The sequence below is a fragment of the Scyliorhinus torazame genome, chromosome 9 (genome assembly GCF_047496885.1).
Source record: "Scyliorhinus torazame isolate Kashiwa2021f chromosome 9, sScyTor2.1, whole genome shotgun sequence".
In the NCBI taxonomy this organism is placed as follows: domain Eukaryota; kingdom Metazoa; phylum Chordata; class Chondrichthyes; order Carcharhiniformes; family Scyliorhinidae; genus Scyliorhinus; species Scyliorhinus torazame.
This window is the reverse complement of record NC_092715.1, coordinates 187,448,653-187,468,390: the sequence shown is the minus strand read 5'-3', so window position 1 is coordinate 187,468,390 and position 19,738 is coordinate 187,448,653. Positions and strand designations below refer to the sequence as shown.

Genomic DNA, 19,738 nt, shown 5'->3' with positions numbered 1-19,738 from the left:
TCTTATAAATCTTTCCAAGATTTTGCCCACAACAGAAGTAAGGCTCACTAGTCTATCGTTACCGGGGTTGTCTCTACTCCCCTTCCGGAACAAGGGGACAACATTTGCTATCCTCCAGTCTTCTGGCACTATTCTTGTTGACAAAGATGACTTAAAGAGCAAAGCCAAAGGCTTAGCAATCTCCGCCCTAGCTTCCCAGAGAATCCTAGGATAAATCCCATCCGGCCCAGGGGACTTATCTATTTTCACCCTTTCCAGAATTGTTAACACCTCCTCCTTATGAACCGCAAGCCCTTCGAGTCTAGTAGCCTGAATCTCAGTATTCTCCGCTACAACATTGTCTTTTTCCTGTGTGAATACTGATGAAAAATATTCATTTAGCACCTCTCCTATCGCCTCGGACTCCAAGCACAACTTCCCACTACTGTCCTTGACTGGCCCTACTCTTACCCTAGTCATTCTTTTATTCCTGACATATCTATGGAAAGCTTTAGGGTTATCCTTGATCCTACCTGCCAAAGACTTCTCATGTCCCCTCCTGGCTCGTCTTAGCTCTCTCTTTCGGTCCTTCCTAGCTAACTTGTAACTCTCGAGCGCCCTTACTGAACCTTCATGTCTCATCTTTACATAAGCCTCCTTCTTCCTCTTGACAAGTGTTTCGACTGCCTTAGTAAACCCATGGTTCCCTTGCTCGACCACTTCCTCCCTGCCTGACAGGTACATACTTATCAAGGACACGCAGTAGCTGTTCCTTGAACAAGCTCCACATTTCCATTGTGCCCATACCCTGCAGTTTTCCTCTCCATCTGATGCATCCTAAGTCTTGCCTCATCGCATCATAATTGCCTTTCCCCCAGATATAACTCTTGCCCTGCGTATATACCTATCCCTTTCCATCACTAAAGTAAACGTAATCGAATTGTGGTCACTATCACCAAAGTGCTCACCTACCTCCAAATCTAACACCTGTCCTGGTTCATTACCCAGTACCAAATCCAATACGGCCTCGCTTCTCGTTGGCCTATCTACATACTGTGTCAGGAAACCCTCCTGCACACATTGGACAAAAATGGACCCATCTAAAGTACTCGAACTATAGCGTTTCCAGTCAATATTTGGAAAGTTAAAGTCCCCCATAACAACTACCCTGTTGCTTTCGCTCCTATCCAGAATCATCTTTGCAATCCTTTCCTCTACAGCTCTGGAACCTTTCGGAGGCCTATAGAAAATCCCTAACAGGGTGACCTTTCCTTTCCTGTTTCTAACCTCAGCCCATACTACCTCAATCGACGAGTCCTCATCAAACGTCCTTTCTGCCACCGTAATACTGTCCTTGACTAACAATGCCTCCCCTCCCCCTCTTTTACCACCTTCCCTGAGCTTACTGAAATATATAAACCCCGGCACCTGCAACAACCATTTCTGTCCCTGCTCTATCCATGTCTCCGAAATGGCCACAACATCGAAGTCCCAGGTACCTACCCATGCCGCAAGTTACCCACCTTATTCCGGATGCTCCTGGCATTGAAGAAGACACACTTTAAACCACCTTCCTGCCTGCCGGTACACACCTGCAACTTTAAAACCTTATTCATGACCTCACTACTCTCAACCTCCTGTATACTGGAGCTACAATTCAGGTTCCCAAGCCCCTGCTGAACTAGTTTAAACCCTCCCGAAGAGCATTAGCAGATTTCCCCCCCAGGATATTGGTACCCCTCTGGTCCAGGTGTAGACCATCCCATTTGTAGAAGTCCCACCTACCCCAGAATGAGCCCCAATTATCCAGAAATCTGAAACCCTCCATCCTGCACCATCCCTGTAGCCACGCGTTCAACTCCTCTCTTTCCCTATTCCTCGTCTCGCTATCACGTGGCACGGGTAACGACCCAAAGATAATAACTCTGTTTGTCCTAGATCTAAGTTTCCACCCTAGCTCCCTGAATTCCTGCCTTACATCCCCATCCCTTTTCCTACCTATGTCGTTGGTGCGTATGTGGACCACGACTTGGGACTGCTCCCCCTCCCCCTTAAGGATCCCGAAAACACGATCCGAGACATCATGCACCCTGGCACCTGGGAGGCAACACACCAACCGCGAGTCTCTCTCGTTCCCACAGAATCTCCTATCTATCCCCCTAACTATGGAGTCTCCAATGACTAATGCTCTACTCCTCTCCCCCCTTCCCTTCTGCGCAACAGGGACAGACTCTGTGCCAGAAACCTGCACCCCATGGCTTACCCCTGATAAGTTTCCCCCCCCCCAACAGTATCCAAAGCGGTATACTTGTTACTAAGGGGAACGACCACAGGGGATCCCTGTACTGACTGCTTCCTCCCAGCCCCTCTCACCATCACCCATCTATCTTTATTCTTCGGAGTAACTACATCACTGAAGCTTCTAACTATGACCACCTCTGCCTCCCGAATGATCTGAAGTTCATCCAGCTCCAGCTCCAGTTCCCTAACGCGGTTTCTGAGGAGCTGGAGATGGGTGCACTTCCACAGATGAAATCAGCAGGGACACTGTCGGCGTCCCTCACCTCAAACATTCTGCAGGAGGAACATTGCACTACCTTCCCTGCCATCCCCTCTAGATAAAAAAAGAAAGATCTTACCTGTTATTCACTCCCCTTCTCAGCAAGCACTCACTCAGCAACTTCTGCGCCCTGCACGATAACACCTGAGGGACAATAAAAGAAAAACTACTTCCCAGTCACCAGCCAATCCCTTACCTGCAGGCTGTGGCATCACGGTTCAACTTCTTTCTACTTCTACCTGACCTCGAGCCTTGTTTGAAGGCAAGTAGTGGGGGTGTGGGGATGACCTTGGCAAGATGTTCATCTTCATCGATGACGTGTTGAAGGCTGCGAAGAGAATGTCGTAGTTTCTCCGCTCCGGGGAAGTATTGGATGACGAAGGGTACTCTGTCGGTTGTGTCCCGTGTTTGTCTTCTGAGGAGGTCGGTGTGGTTTTTTGCTGTGACGCATTGGAACTGTCGATCGATGAGTCGAGCGCCATATCCCATTCGTAGGATGGCATCTTTCAGTGTCTGTAAATGTCTATTACGCTCCTCCTCGTCTGAGCAGATCCAAGGATGGTTCGTCCATAATGGATGGCTTCTTTAATGTGTTTAGGGTGGAAGCTGGAGAAGTGGAGTATCGTGAGGTTATCCATGGGCCTGCGGTAAAGCAAAGTGCTAAAGTGACTGTCCTTGATAGAGATGAGTGTGTCCAAGAATGCAACCGATTCTGGAGAGTAGTCCATGGTGAGTCTGATGGTGGGATGTAACTTATTGATGTCATCGTGTAGTTGTTTCAGTGATTCTTCGCTGTGGGTCCAAAGGAAAAAAATGTCATCAATGTATCTGGTGTATAATGTCGGTTGGAGGTCCTGTGCGGTGAAGAGGTCCTGTTCAAACTCTTGCATGAAGATGTTGGCATATTGAGGTGCGAATTTGCTCCCCATGGCTGTTCCATGTGTTTGGATGAAGAACTTGTTGTCGAAGGTGAAGACGTTGTGATCCAGAATGAAGCGGATGAGTTGCAGAATTGAGTCTGGAGATTGGCAGTTGTCGGTGTTGAGTACTGAGGCTGTTGCAGCAATGCCACCATCATGGGGGTGCTGGTGTAGAGTGCCGAGACGTCCTTTGTGACGAGGAATGTTCCTGGTTCAACTGGTCCATGGGTGCTGAGTTTCTGTAAGACGTCCGTCATATCGCGACAGAACCTGGGCATTCCTTGTACGATGGGTTTCAAGATGCGCTCGATGTAGCCAGAGAGGTTCTCACACAGGGTCCCATTGCCTGATACAATAGGACGGCCTGGTGTGTTGGCCTTGTGAATTTCCGGGAGGCAGTATAGATCTCCAAGGTGGGGAGTACGTGGGATGAGAGGACGCAGGGTACTCTGAATGTCTAGATCCAAGGTCTTGATCAATCTGTTGAGTTGGCGGGTGTTTTCCTTGGTCAGTTCTACGGGTACCTGACTGTAGTGTTCCTGGTTGTTGAGTAGCGGCAACATGAAGGAGGATAAGCAATTTGAAGTAGGAGGAGGAGAAGGACTCAGCAGGAGATAATATCTAGCCAGGCTCTTTAGGTAGTAGGTCTTCTACCTCAAATTAAGCAAGGAATAATGCAGTAGATGCCTCCTTCGCACTGCGCTAGTGCTCACTGAAATCCACCACCTGTTACAGACAGATATACAGCCTCAGCACAGATGAGAACAGCATTGTGAGGCTGACTTCTCATGTTGTCTTTCCAGTGCGAAACAGGGGATGTGTCCAACATCACACAGTTCGTCATCCTCAGTTGGGTATAAGGGTGAATAGAAGGAATCCTTTGGTTTCTGTTTTTCCAATGAGAAGCAGATGGAGCATGCATGTGGCTTCACCAGGACTGTTGACTTCCCCATTGTGCTAGGTACTTTGCCTATACTGCAGCATGGTTGGTAAAAGACTGCTGACTTTCAGCAGGGGAGACAGCTTTGGAGATTGACCTCACCCATTTCTGGCCTGAAAATGTCGAGCTTCAGATTGCAGCACCTTATTGCAGGCGGCAGCAATCTGAGCTGGCCACCTGACTGTCAACAGCAAGTGGCTCTGTGCACACAAGCCCACTTCCCTTTCTCAAGGTGATAGCATTGATGTTCTCAGCACTGCCACTCTCCTGGGGCGGTAACGTAGCAATCCAAGGAAGGCGTCAGTGGACAAATTATTGGAATGCTGTGAGACAGTGCAAACATTTGGCCACCAGTAACTGCAGCCGTGTGGCAGCAGGTGAGTTTGCAAGGTGTTATAATCCTGCATGGGACTCATCCAGCTGGGGCTGATTGTTCCCTCGTGCTGATTGGGTTGTGAGTTAACCAGCGCTAGTGTAACAGGTCAGCTGCTAAAGGTGTGAGGACCTGAAGATGTGTAACAGAGTCCTGCATAAGTATTGCTGTTATGCTGAATAAACGGAATAAACGTCTTTCTTCTGAACTCTTTGGACTCCCTTTGCTCTTTACTTCACAAGACACCAAGTTGAGCCTGCATGGTTCAGTCTTCCCCTGCAGCACTCAGACACTGGGTGGCTCCTGTTGTGCTGCAATGGAAGCTGAGACATTGGCCATCATGGTTAGGTCTGTAAATGTGCTACTGCACTTTGCCGCTGCTGTCACGCTGATAATTATGGACTCCAAGCTTTGTGTAAATCTGTGTGTAAGGTTCATGCTGGACTCCTCCATGCCCCGTGACAGTGACCCAAAGGCAGGCCCACCAAGCATTTCTGTGGGTTTACTCATCAGCCTTTTGCTGTTATGCCACCCCATGGATGACCTCCTCACCCTCTGGCACTTGTAGCGCTGCCCTGCTCTGATTGCAGGACACCTGTGCCCTATGACACACCACATGCCGTTCCCATCTCTAAGCCAACCTCGAAAGCACATACAGTGCAAGTATCTGAGTTGGTGTGTACTGATGTGAGACGGAGTAATGACGTTTCATCACCAGCAGTCTCTTCTTCCTCTTGCACATCATGCTTCTTGCACCACTGCCTGCCCAAGCTACAACTCTTGGGGGACTTAAAGGAGAAAAGCATAAAGGTAGAGTTGACATGAGGGAAGAGGCGGTAAATGCAAGTACAATGCTTATTTCAGCTGCAATTTGTAAATCAGAAGAAATTGTGGGATGAGGATAACGTGGGATGCAAGAAGGAGGATTAGGTTGGAGCATAAAGTAATCTTCACGCTTTCATCCCCACTGTTAGCCAAGACATCAGTCATGGAAGCTTCAATAGCAGTCCCCTCCATAGGGATGCAGGTCTGCATTAGTAACTGCTCACTCTGCTTGTTGCTGCTGATTGCAGTTATGCACAATCCTGTCCGGCAGGAGAGAGGCAAGTGAGTGTGGTGCAATGTTTCTGGGCGATGTGACTGTCATAGTTGAATAGCTGGCAGTGTGTGAAAGCTGTGAGATGTGGGTATGAGGCATGAGCAGTGCTAACTCTGTGAGTGTGAGGTGAAGCTTTGGATGTAATTGACAGATTGTTGGTGGGAGAGGGATGAGGTTGTGGCACATTGAGGAGTGTCTGAAGCTAGTGATGTAGTTGGTGGAATGTGGCAATTGAAGATGCACCCACTAACCTTGACCATTCGTGTGATATCATTAAACTACTATCAGCACTGCATCCAGGTTACTGGACTACTCTTTTTGCATTGATCGGCACAGCTATCTGGTCTCACTCTACCTTCTGTTTGACTGAAAAGCCTCCTGGCCCCTGAAGGTGGAGGATATCTCTACTCTTCTCTACCTCCTGCATAAAGGCCTGCAGTGTTGTTAGTGAACCTCAGAGCCCACACTTTGCCTTTATGTGCCATTCCTGTGTTTTTCCCAGAACAAATTGATGTCAGAATACCAACACCGGCTCCAGACAAAAAGCTGGTTTTAAACAGTGCGGGCTAGCTTAAACTCATGTTTGCTTTTTTAAAAATTATTTCATGGAATATGGATGTCAATGGCAAAGCCAGCATTTCTTGCCCATCCCTAATTGCCCTTAAACTGGGTGACTTGCTCGGTTATTTCAGAGGGCAGCTCTGAGTCTACCATATTTCTGTGGGTCAGGAGACACACATAGCCCAGACCAGGGAAGGGCGGCAGATTTCCTTTCCGAAAGGATATGAGTGAACCAGATGAATTTTTAGAAAAATCGCTGATCATTGACATGGTCACCATTCCTGAGACTAGCTTTGTATTCTAGATTTATTAATTGAGTTCAAATTCCACCAGCTGCTGTAATAGGATTTGAACCCTTGTTCTCAGGGCATTAGCCTGGGCCTCTGAATTATTAGTCCAGTGACATTACCACTATATCAACATCTCCCCCTGTTCTAGCATGCAGGTACTCAGCTTAGCACTGTTGCACATTGCCATTGTTGAAATAAATGGGCAGCACAAAGTTTGCATATTGCCTGCATCAGAAGAAAGGGGTGTTGGCTAATTATGCATCATAATAACCGTGCCTATTTTTTGGGTGTGATTGCATTTTGCCCCTTTGCTATCTTACATCATAAAGGAACCAATTCAAGTGATTTTTTTTTGTTTTGTTCAACTGTTCCTGTAATAAGCTTTGTCCATTTAGGTTGTCAGGATCTGTCTTCAGTATGAATAAATCTTGCAGTTTTACCAATTGTGCCCTGTCCCTGTGCAAAATCCAAAGGATGGCACACAATCCAACAGTTAAGCTCTTTTTGATTAATTCAAATGAATTGAGCCTTGCTTTATGAAACTTGAACTTCTAGTCTCCAACAATTAGGCTCTTTCCCACTGAAAGGAAATTGCATAATTAGGTTAGATTAAGGCAACTTCAAAGCACCATTTTCCACAGAAACAGAGATTTCAAGTGACAGCTGATGCTTTGTCACCTGTGAGGAAAAGGTTGCGACAACTTTGATTTTCTTTTTCATCGTCTTGTTATTTTTACTTTTACTTTTTAGATCCATTACCTCTGGTGGATCACTGGGCTCAACTGCACTAAGCCTTATAGAAAGCCAGTCAACATTGAATGTGAAGCAAGAGTGGCCTCATGGTTACCCAATCCTCCCATCCCTCCCGTCGAATCAAGGTTCTCAGAATGGCAGCGAACTAGGGGATGTGTTGAGTATACCGCCTGGGACTGCCATGTCAAATAACAGCACCTCAAACTCTTTGCCGTCCTACCTGTTTGGGAATGAGAACAGCTGTCGCAATTCTGCCCGATCTAATTCTGCTCGATCAAGAAAAAGAGGTCTTTCCACCTCGCCCTTTTCAGACGGAGTTGGAATCGACCTCATTATCCGCACATCTCCAACTTCATTAGTTGCGTACATCAATGGATCGAGGGGGTCTCCAGCTGATGTTTCCCCTCAGCCTGAAGTGTGTGGACATTTCCTCGGAGTCAGGGGTAGTTGCATCCCTCAGGCTTACAATACAGCAGGTAAAGAGCGTAATCTCTTTACACTCACTGATCTTGAAGCCAGTAACGGAGTGTACCAGAGGATGCAGCAGCTGGAACACTCTTCTGTGCATCCCATGGTGATGAACAACATGGTTGTTCAACAGGGTATCTCAGTGATTGGTAATCAGCAGTATGATGCATTTAAAAATGATCAAATGGATGAATTCTCTTCAGGCATGGAAATTCCTACACTGCCCCAGGGCCCGCCGCCACCTTACCACGCCCACCAGCACCTCATGACCCACTCCCATCCCCGTGGGCAGCCATCACCACAAGGGACACAGCTGGATGAGGACGGTGAGCCATCAAGAGTTAATGGAAAGCACTGCTGCCGATGGATAGACTGCAGTGCAATGTACGATGAGCAGGAGGAACTTGTGCGACATATTGAAAAGGCACACATAGACCAACGTAAAGGAGAGGACTTTACTTGCTTCTGGGCTGGTTGTCCACGCAGATACAAGCCATTTAATGCTCGCTACAAATTGTTGATCCACATGAGGGTGCATTCAGGAGAAAAGCCAAACAAGTGTACGGTAGGTGACAAAGCAAAGTTCTATATACTCCTTTTTACTTGCTTACAAATGAACAATTTTATTGACATGAGGCATTGAAGCACTGTCTGATAATTAATCATGTTTATCATATCTAGCTTTGGTTGCCATCTTGATTCTTGTAAAAAATAGGTTCAAAAATACAGTAACTTATGTTTGGTTCATCGAGTATAATGGAGTGCCACAGTCTTAGTGATTTTCTGGATATCTCAACTATAATATAGCTTTGATGCAAAGAAAACAACACCAATGTATTTTTTAAATTGAGGATTAACATTCCAAAAGATTTCTTTTGTGCAGCAGTGGTTACAAATACGATGCAAAACCTGAACGTTCAGTTTTATTGCCTCTAATACTGTTTCATGAATTCATGCAGTAGCCTAGTTACTAATAACAGCAAACATTATTTGTACAGTAAGGACATAAATGGAAAGACTGCACAAGTTTTTAAGTTTCAAGGGTAAACTGCTGCTCATTTGACCATGCATAATGCCATGCAGTGACAGCTTCTGGATTTTAAAGCTGTCGCATTATTGAACCCTGTATTGTAACCTCTTCATCGGGAGATACTAAATAGAATCGGGTAGGAGTCTGGAGAAAAATCAGAGGGAAAGTTATCATCAGAATGGTGTTTTGTAAATCAAAGCAACAGATCCAAGAAAGGATTTGGCATAAGGTGTTGGCTGCTGTAGCCCTCTTGATCAATGTTGATTGATGATGCAGGAAATGCATGAAGTATATTGTTTGCACTAGGGAATGATCTGTGAGTCAACACTCCCAGTAAGGAACTATAAGGAGCACATGTTAGCAAAGAGAAAATCATGTCCACAGTTTCCTGAAATACTCTCCCAACAGAATGATGCCTCTTAAATACAAGATGATTTTTTTAATGCAAGAAATATGGTAAGAGCACAATTGCCCATACATTGACATATGCTTTAATATTTAAATCATTATATTTAAAAGGGATTTGGATTGCTCTCTGAAAATCAATAATGTGCAAGGTTATGGGGATACAGCAGGGGGTGGGATTAGGTAGAACGCTCTTTCAGCGAGGCAGTACAGACTTGATGGGCCATATGGTCTCCTTTTGCATGGCAAGGATTCTGCATTATCATTACTGAAAAACTAAAAATACTGGCATTATGTTACTTATCAGGATATGCGCCACATTGTTTTGAATCCACTTAAGTGAATTAGAAATCGTTTTGATAAATTAGTGAGAAGCTATTGAAAGAAAGATTCAACCAACAGGATTGGAGCACTAAAGAGGAGCAACAATACAGAAGAGGTACAAGATTTGGTGCAACTTTGAAATCAGTGTTAGAATACAGATTTTTGGGTAGGGAATATATTGGTATGTTTTTATAAGAGAGATAAAATCACTACATTTTCAAAGTTAACAAATGAGAATTAAAAATTGTTGCATTTGCTAGATTTTTCAATTCTGTGAAACTAAGCAGAGAACTGTGCTGAGAAGTTATGGAAATGACTTGTGGTCTATAGGTGATCTGACCTGATAGTTGCACGTCTGTCACTGAGGAGTGATCAGCGCTGTTGCAGCTCTGTATGAATCCTATTTCTAGTACAAGAAAAGTTAGTAAGTAAAACTAAAGCGATAGAGGTTAGATGCAAATATTAATTTTTGATAGGAACTAGGTCGTCCAACAGATTTTGAAATGGTTGCAGTGAAATTATTATGCCACGTTATTAGTCAAGCCCCATGTGTTTGTGGTTGAGTTGCCACCTCTATATGATGTAAACAGTAGATTACAAAGATGACATTGTTGGGTGGAATTTACTGGCTATTCACGCCGGCGGGATAGTCCGGTCACACCGACGGTGCACCCCGGCCTCGGGTTTCCTGGCGACGAGGGAATCCCGTTGACAACATCGGGACCAGAAAATCTCACTGGGGCCGCCTGCACCATCAAATCCCACCCCCTGTGTGTGGTGTATATTGCAGTTCTGTTTTAGGGTTTGGATATTTGTTGCTAGGATTGGGTTGAAATGGAGGTGGGCAGTGAAAGAAAATGGCACTGATGTCATGCATGAAGACACTCTCCCCCACCCCCTCCCTCCCCCCATTCCTAATCTTGCCAATTTTCATGAGAGCGGGAGCAGCGTGAGGAGAGAGTGGGGAAGTGAAGTTGCCCTCATCATTAATTGGATGCATTTAGGCAATTAAGCAACTCCTTTAAAAACTTCCTTTCCAAGGTCTCAATTTTTGCATGGGTAGGCAGCCATTGGGAGCTGTGTATATTTGAAGAGCACCAGACCATTGGAACAGGGACAGCAGTGTGGAAAAAGTTTTATTTAATTGAAGAAGTGGAAGTTTTGAAGCAAATCTATTCCACAGCAATGACATTTTAATAGCATTAGCATTTCCCTATCCTATCCCAGGTTCCAGCTCTCCTTTTGTCCTGGCCAATTTGGATCCTTTCATTTTTTTAAACTATGTACAGATGGCAGACAAAGCAACAGCTGCCAAGTCAGGCCAGAATGTCACCCACCTCCACTCTCCATCCCTCCAATCCCCACCACTAATCGGCTGCCAATTCCGACTCCTCATCAATTAATCCCTCTTGTCCACTAACATCTTCCCATTAGAAGGGATTTGCGACCAGCAGCAATCCCATCTCCCACATCCTACCTTCCGAGCCAAAATAATGCCCTTAATCTCAGATAAATTTACCCAGCAAGAATTTAATATCTTCTCTGTTCACCATACGGGCATTAATAGAGAAGGTGAGGGTCTGGATTCTCTGGTCCCCCAGCCATGTGTTTCTCTGCAGCACGCCTTTCGTAGAGGTGGGATTCCCTACTATTGACACATGTCAACTGGATTTCCCATTGAAACCACCCCTTGCAGTCGGGAAACCTGTGGGCGGGGGGGGGTACGCTGACAACAGGAACGGGGAATCCCAACGGCCCGAGAATTCCGGCCGAGGTGTATCACAATGGACGGAATTTTACACTTCCCTGACAGTCGGTTTGAAAGTGACATGGTGGTGCTGTGGGGTAGGGGAAGGGCTTCATAAAATGCAGCAGGCAACTTGCTGGCTATTTACCTGCCTTTCCCAATTCTGGGATGGTAGCGGCATCTGATCGCTCACCAACCCTAGGCCTATTGAGGCTCTTAAGTGCAATCAATGACCACTTAAGGGCCTCATACCGCTGTTAGAACACAGAACATACAGTGCCGAAGGAGGCCATTTGGCCCATCGAGTCTGCACCGACCCACTTAAGCCCTCACTTGCACCCTATCCCCGTACCCCAATAACCCACTATTTCACTCAGGACGGGGAAGGCCGACATCATGTGGGTAACTTGGCAGTTTTAGCTGGGAGAGCTGGTACCAGGCAAGAGGGACAGACCTCCTTTGCAGTCCTTTTGGTGCATCAAAGGACATCCTCCCTAGGGCATCCTCCCTATGCCTTACCCCCACCTCCGCCCAGGCTTCTCAACCCCTTAAAACCCAGCCCTATGTTTCCTGAGGATTATTGGCAAAGCAGTCAATTCAGCCCACAGATTGTTTTTTATTTCCCTTTTGACTAGGAAAGGCTGGAAAATAAAAATGCCGCAAATCTTTTCTGAAACTATCAATTGTTGCAACTCCAAATGTTTATTTGAAATTATTCCAGATTTGTAATGATGAATTTACTTTGAAGGTTAATATTACACGAACTGAGATGTCAGCTGTGTGCATGTATCGCTCTGAATGTATTGGTCAGCTATATTAAAGCAGGGGGGGCAAATAATCATGTATCTAGTGATGCAGCATTTCAAATTTATTGTGCAATGATTTCATAGGTCATACTCTTTATGTTACTCTGACAATATCAAACCCACAATCCATGCAGATAGTAAATACAATAAAATATATAACTAGCCTTGAGATACCTCAAAAATGTCCTCCAACAACAGCCTTGGAAAAGCAAGCTCCAACATGACAGTTGGTGGAAAGAGTAATGCTATCGAGGCACATTTACTTACCTCTAACTTGCTCACCAATGATCAGATGAGTTCTGCCAGAATGGCTGTGCTCTAAATGTGAACACAAGCTGAATTTCAAAGTGAAGTCAGAGTAACTGCCTTGACGACAAGGCAGCATTCAACTGAGTACAGCAAAAAGAATGTTCAGTAAGGCTGAAGTCAGAAGGAAAGAGGGGGGAATTCTCCAATTGTTAGAGTCACCCGTTAGAGTCACAGGAAGATGTTGTAGTAGTTGGAGGCCAATCATCTCAGCTACAGGACATTGCTGTGAGAGTTTCTCAGGGCAGTGCCTGAGGCTCAGCTATCATCAATTGCTCCATCAATGAACTGTCATCCATTTTCTCATTTGATTGAATAGTGTTCATTCCATTCGCTATTCCACAGACCTTAAAACAATCCATGCACACACGCAGCAAAACCTGAACAACATCTATGCTTTAGACGTGAGTGCATTAACGGCCATAAAACACGTGAATAAACATCTAGCCACTTTCAGAAGCTAGGGAAAAGGTAGGCTTGTAAAATAATTGGGTAGCACTGTGTAGGAGGATTGGTAGGGCTGATTGGTCAGAGAGGACTCGTGTGGTCAGGGGGATGAGGGCCTTGTTGGTCAGGTGATCTTGGGTGATTATTCGCAGGTTTGGGGGTGGGGGTTGGGTGGTCAGAGGTCTACTGGTCGGTGGGAGATTGGGTTGGCAGTTGCGGTTCAATCGGGGCAGGTTCGTTAGGGGAGATGGGGTCAGGTGATCAGTGAGGTGAGTGGTTAGTTGGATCGGTTGGTTGGCAGTGGGGTGTGGGTCAGCTGGTCAGTGTAGGGGGTTAGTCAGGAGTGGTCAGGCAGGAGTCAGTTAGGTATGTCAGTGGGTATGGGGAGGTCAGTTTGTGGGGTAGCTGCCTTGTAGGTTGATAAGCGAAGGAGAATCATAATAATAATCTTTATTAGTGTCACAAGTAGGCGTACATTAACACTGCAATGAAGTTACAGTGGTGGGGATCGAGTGGTCAGTAGGAGAGCAAGGGATTGGGGGCCAGTGGGTCAGTAAGGGTTGGTGGTGTTTGGGTGATCAGTCGGGGGTGTTCATGGGGTACCCTGGGGTTTTGGGGGGTGGGAGCCCCATTGAGTGGCGGGAATCGATACTGTATTGCCCAGGTGTTGGAAGTGGTTTTAATTCTAACATTTTCTGGGTAATTACTGTAAGACAGTTGGAACAATCCAAACCAGGCCATGAGAATACCATCACCTCAAACTCTCCTTGATCTTGCATACCATCCAGATTTGGACAAATATGGCCATTTCGTCTTCATTGAGAGCATCTTTGCCACATATGGACTGTGGACTGCAGTGATTCAAGAAAAGGTGAACCATCACTTTTCAGAGTAACGGGTGTGGAGTAATAAATGCTAGTCCTTCTCTTCAGAATGAATTCCTGAAATATTTGAGACACCTTAGTTTTTTTGGGAAAAGATAATAAAAATGTGGGGTTGAGAATCCTCAAATCTCTTTCCTTTTACACCCTTACCATCACAAGAGAAGATTTTCAACTCATTGATCTTTATTTGAACTGAAACCTGGATATCAGATGGCAAAGAACAACATTATACCTACAGTGCCACCCACTCATTCTTCGCTATGTTGAAACTGGCATAAAAGTGGAATCACAAAAAAATTCTTCTTAAATGCCCTATCATATTTTAGTTCTTCAGTTATTCCTAATATATCTGGAACTGGTAACGTTGCACAGCCAGAAGCAACATTTGCTCATGATTTGAATTAGAATTGAGTTCCTCTAATGACATTTTACTAGTCATGAGAACCATGTTTAGTAAATCTGAATGCAATCTAATTTTTGTCCATATGGATAGAATTATATCCATCTCTCAGGTTTTTTTTATATTGTGTTACCCACTTCATTGAAATATGAGGCTCTTGTTAGTGGCCATCGAGTAAGGTAGCCAATAAAATGCGGTTCCAGGAAACAGCATTTCACAGTCTGAATTCGATTTACATTGCCAATGAGATTTCATATAGGTGGATCAGGGTAACTGAGTCCCGTGTCTGAATGAAACATTTTCTTTCAGATTTAAACCTGCACCTCCAAAACACAATCAAAAAGTTCTCATGCTAATACCAATGTGTTTGAATCACATGAGGAGACAAAATGAAGTTTCCTCTGATCAAATTGACAGTGCAGCGTGCTATCATTTCAAATAAACATGACGAATGGTAACATCTCCACTACTGGAAACTGAAAACAAAAACATGCTGTTTTCTAACATCTGGAGAAGTTTAGCCATGTCAGAGAAGAAACATTGCTGAGCCATTGGCATGAATCCCATGAGGCATCTGGTATATCAAACTCTTTAACAGGTATGATAGAAGTATGATCTTCAGAAATGTTTGAATGACATTTGCTGGAAGGATGGGAAAGAAAAAAGTTAAACAGAGGGGAGAAATCCTCTCCAGATGTTCTACTGGCAGCAGTCAGTAGGAATACCTGCCAGAAACTATTTGACTTCAGAAAGCACAATTTAAGATCTGTCATTCAGTAATTTTAATTTCATTTCCCATGAGGTGGCATGCGATCTAGCATACCTGAGCAACTGGCCTTGTTTTATACTGTGCATTTTGTGGAAAATCAGAACCAGATTTGATTTCATCTTTTGAAAAAGCAGTTTCCCTGTGTTAGAGAAGTATCACTGGCTTGTATCGGGGAAAATAGATTTTAAAGGGATATTGTCATTACGGGAAAAAAAACATAGAAATCTTTCATGGGTACCTGTACGAAATGGTCCTCTCACATCAGACACCTGTTCTATATCTGGCCAGATATTCAGTTCAATTTTGTTGAGCAGAGGTGAAAATATGACAGAAGGTTGAACAGGCAATCAAAGCGATAGCGTCTATTTGTGCAACCACCCAAGGTGTATTTCCATCCCCAATTGTTTGACCAATCTCACTGTTTAGTTTTAGAGAGCAACAATAATAGCAGGACTTCATTGTTAGTTACGTAGAAAATTGACACAATGAGACGATGATATGCTTAATATAATTTGTAGCATTATGCATTTCCAAATTTGATTTGTACACATTAGAAAGAAAATTAAGTCTTTTTACTGAGTACAACCAATAGTGCGTTTCCTGTTCTATGGAATTGTTACTGAATATAGTGAAAATGTGATTGAGTGACATTTGTTGAAAAAATAGGGCAAAAATATCCTGGGTATATTGATAATTGACTTCTGAGTGAATTAAGTTGTAACTTGGTAAGCACAATATAAAAAATTTAGTATTGAGTTATTTTAATCGCACTTCAGCCTACTATCCAGATGTAATTTTGCATGCAAGCATTTTTTCTTTCACCAATTCCTTTATTGTCAATAAATAATTTCACCTATTCTCTTTTTGCCCATTTTACCGGATTCTTCTCCCTGTTACAACTGTTGTTTGGACTTGGATTTGATTTATTGTCATGTGTAACGTACAGTGAAAAGTATTGTTCTGCATACAGTCCAGACAGATCGTTCCATATATGAAAAAACATACGACATACATAAATACACAATGTATTCTGATGTTCAGAAGGGAGGGTCAAAGCGCAGAAGAGTAATAGTTATAGGGGACTCTATAGTCAGGGGAACAGATAGGCGCTTCTGTGGACGTGAAAGAGACTCCAGGATGGTATGTTGCCTCCCTGGTGCCAGGGTCCAGGATGTCTCCGAACGGGTAGAGGGAATCCTGAAGGGGGAGGGCAAACAGGTAGAGGTCGTTGTACATATTGGTACTAACGACATAGGCAGGAAGAGGCATGAGGTCCTGCAGCAGGAGTTCAGGGAGCTAGGCAGAAAGTTAAAAGACAGGACCTCGAGGGTTGTAATCTCGGGATTACTCCCTGTGCCACGTGCCAGTGAGGCTAGAAATAGGAAGATAGAGCAGACAAACACGTGGCTAAACAGCTGGTGTAGGAGGGAGGGTTTCGGTTATCTGGACCACTGGGAGCTCTTCCGGGGCAGGTGTGACCTGTATAAGATGGACGGGTTGCATCTAAACCGGAGAGGCATAAATATCCTGGCCGCGAGATTTGCTAGTGTCACACGGGAGGGTTTAAACTAGTATGGCAGGGGGGTGGGCACGGGAGCAATAGGTCAGAAGGTGAGAGCGTTGAGGGAGAACTAGGGAATATGGACAGTGTGGCTCTGAGGCAGAGCAGACGGGGAGAAGTTGCTGAACACAGCGGGTCTGGTGGCCTGAAGTGCATATGTTTTAATGCAAGGAGCATTACGGGTAAGGCAGATGAACTTAGAGCTTGGATTAGTACTTGGAACTATGATGTTGTTGCCATTACAGAGACCTGGTTGAGGGAAGGGCAGGATTGGCAGCTAAACGTTCCAGGATTTAGATGTTTCAGGCGGGATAGAGGGGGATGTAAAAGGGGAGGCGGAGTTGCGCTACTTGTTCAGGAGAGTATCACAGCTATACAGCGAGAGGACACCTCAGAGGGCAGTGAGGCTATATGGGTAGAGATCAGGAATAAGAAGGGTGCAGTCACAATGTTGGGGGTATACTACAGGCCTCCCAACAGCCAGCGGGAGATAGAGGAGCAGATAGGTAGACAGATTTTGGAAAAGAGTAAAAACAACAGGGTTGTGGTGATGGGAGACTTCAACTTCCCCAATATTGACTGGGACTCACTTAGTGCCAGGGGCTTAGACGGGGCAGAGTTTGTAAGGAGCATCCAGGAGGGCTTCTTAAAACAATATGTAAACAGTCCAACTAGGGAAGAGGCGGTACTGGACCTGGTTTTGGGGAATGAGCCCGGCCAGGTGGTAGATGTTTCAGTAGGGGAGCATTTCGGTAACAGTGACCACAATTCAGTAAGTTTTAAAGTACTGGTGGACAAGGATAAGAGTGGTCCGAGGATGAATGTGCTAAATTGGGGGAAGGCTAATTATAACAATATTAGGCGGGAACTGAAGAGCATAGATTGGGGGCGGATGTTTGAGGGCAAATCAACATCTGACATGTGGGAGGCTTTCAAGTGTCAGTTGATAGGAATACAGGACAGGCATGTTCCTGTGAGGAAGAAAGACAAATACGGCAATTTTCGGGAACCTTGGATGACGAATGATATTGTAGGCCTCGTCAAAAAGAAAAAGGAGGCATTTGTCAGGGCTAAAAGGCTGGGAACAGACGAAGCCTGTGTGGCATATAAGGAAAGTAGGAAGGAACTTAAGCAGGGAGTCAGGAGGGCTAGAAGGGGTCATGAAAAGTCATTGGCAAATAGGGTTAAGGAAAATCCCAAGGCTTTTTACACTTACATAAAAAGCAAGAGGGTAGCCAGGGAAAGGGTTGGCCCACTGAAGGATAGGCAAGGGAATCTATGTGTGGAGCCAGAGGAAATGGGCGAGGTACTAAATGAATACTTTGCATCAGTATTCACCAAAGAGAAGGAATTGGTAGATGTTGAGTCTGGAGAAGGGGGTGTAGATAGCCTGGGTCACATTGTGATCCAAAAAGACGAGGTGTTGGGTGTCTTAAAAAATATTAAGGTAGATAAGTCCCCAGGGCCGGATGGGATCTACCCCAGAATACTGAAGGAGGCTGGAGAGGAAATTGCTGAGGCCTTGACAGAAATCTTTGGATCCTCGCTGTCTTCAGGGGATGTCCCGGAGGACTGGAGAATAGCCAATGTTGTTCCTCTGTTTAAGAAGGGTGGCAGGGATAATCCCGGGAACTACAGGCCGGTGAGCCTTACTTCAGTGGTAGGGAAATTACTGGAGAGAATTCTTCGAGACAGGATCTACTCCCATTTGGAAGCAAATGGACGTATTAGTGAGAGGCAGCACGGTTTTGTGAAGGGGAGGTCGTGTCTCACTAACTTGATCGAGTTTTTCGAGGAGGTCACTAAGATGATTGATGCAGGTAGGGCAGTAGATGTTGTCTATATGGACTTCAGTAAGGCCTTTGACAAGGTCCCTCATGGTAGACTAGTACAAAAGGTGAAGTCACACGGGATCAGGGGTGAACTGGCAAGGTGGATACAGAACTGGCTAGGCCATAGAAGGCAGAGGGTAGCAATGGAGGGATGCTTTTCTAATTGGAGGGCTGTGACCAGTGGTGTTCCACAGGGATCAGTGCTGGGACCTTTGCTCTTTGTAGTATATATAAATGATTTGGAGGAAAATGTAACTGGTCTGATTAGTAAGTTTGCAGACGACACAAAGGTTGGTGGAATTGCGGATAGCGATGAGGACTGTCTGAGGATACAGCAGGATTTAGATTGTCTGGAGACTTGGGCGGAGAGATGGCAGATGGAGTTTAACCTGGACAAATGTGAGGTAATGCATTTTGGAAGGGCTAATGCAGGTAGGGAATATACAGTGAATGGTAGAACCCTCAAGAGTATTGAAAGTCAAAGAGATCTAGGAGTACAGGTCCACAGATCACTGAAAGGGGCTACACAGGTGGAGAAGGTAGTCAAGAAGGCATACGGCATGCTTGCCTTCATTGGCCGGGGCATTGAGTATAAGAATTGGCAAGTCATGTTGCAGCTGTATAGAACCTTAGTTAGGCCACACTTGGAGTATAGTGTTCAATTCTGGTCGCCACACTACCAGAAGGATGTGGAGGCTTTAGAGAGGGTGCAGAAGAGATTTACCAGAATGTTGCCTGGTATGGAGGGCATAAGCTATGAGGAGCGATTGAATAAACTCGGTTTGTTCTCACTGGAACGAAGGAGGTTGAGGGGCGACCTGATAGAGGTATACAAAATTATGAGGGGCATAGACAGAGTGGATAGTCAGAGGCTTTTCCCCAGGGTAGAGGGGTCAATTACTAGGGGGCATAGGTTTAAGGTGAGAGGGGCAAAGTTTAGAGTAGATGTACGAGGCAAGTTTTTTACGCAGAGGGTAGTGGGTGCCTGGAACTCACTACCGGAGGAGGTAGTGGAGGCAGGGACGATAGGGACATTTAAGGGGCATCTTGACAAATATATGAATAGGATGGGAATAGAAGGATACGGACCCAGGAAGTGTAGAAGATTGTAGTTTAGTCGGGCAGTATGGTCGGCACGGGCTTGGAGGGCCGAAGGGCCTGTCCCTGTGCTGTACATTTCTTTGTTCTTTGTTCTTTGTTCTTTGTAAACACAATGTAAATACATAGGTACAGGCATCGGGTGAAGCATACGGAGTGCAGTACTACTCAGCAGAGAAGATGTGT

At 45.1% G+C, this 19,738-nt stretch overlaps 1 protein-coding gene across 1 annotated transcript in view; it reads left to right on the top strand.

Moving 5' to 3' along the window:
• The window catches only part of glis3 (GLIS family zinc finger 3), an 896,860-nt gene that overhangs the window by 271,760 nt on the left and 605,362 nt on the right, over nucleotides 1–19,738 (top strand). The window contains exon 4 of the mRNA XM_072516903.1: nucleotides 7,473–8,508. Within this exon, the coding sequence (XP_072373004.1) occupies nucleotides 7,473–8,508 (1,036 nt within the window). The remainder of the gene's footprint in view (nucleotides 1–7,472; nucleotides 8,509–19,738) is intronic.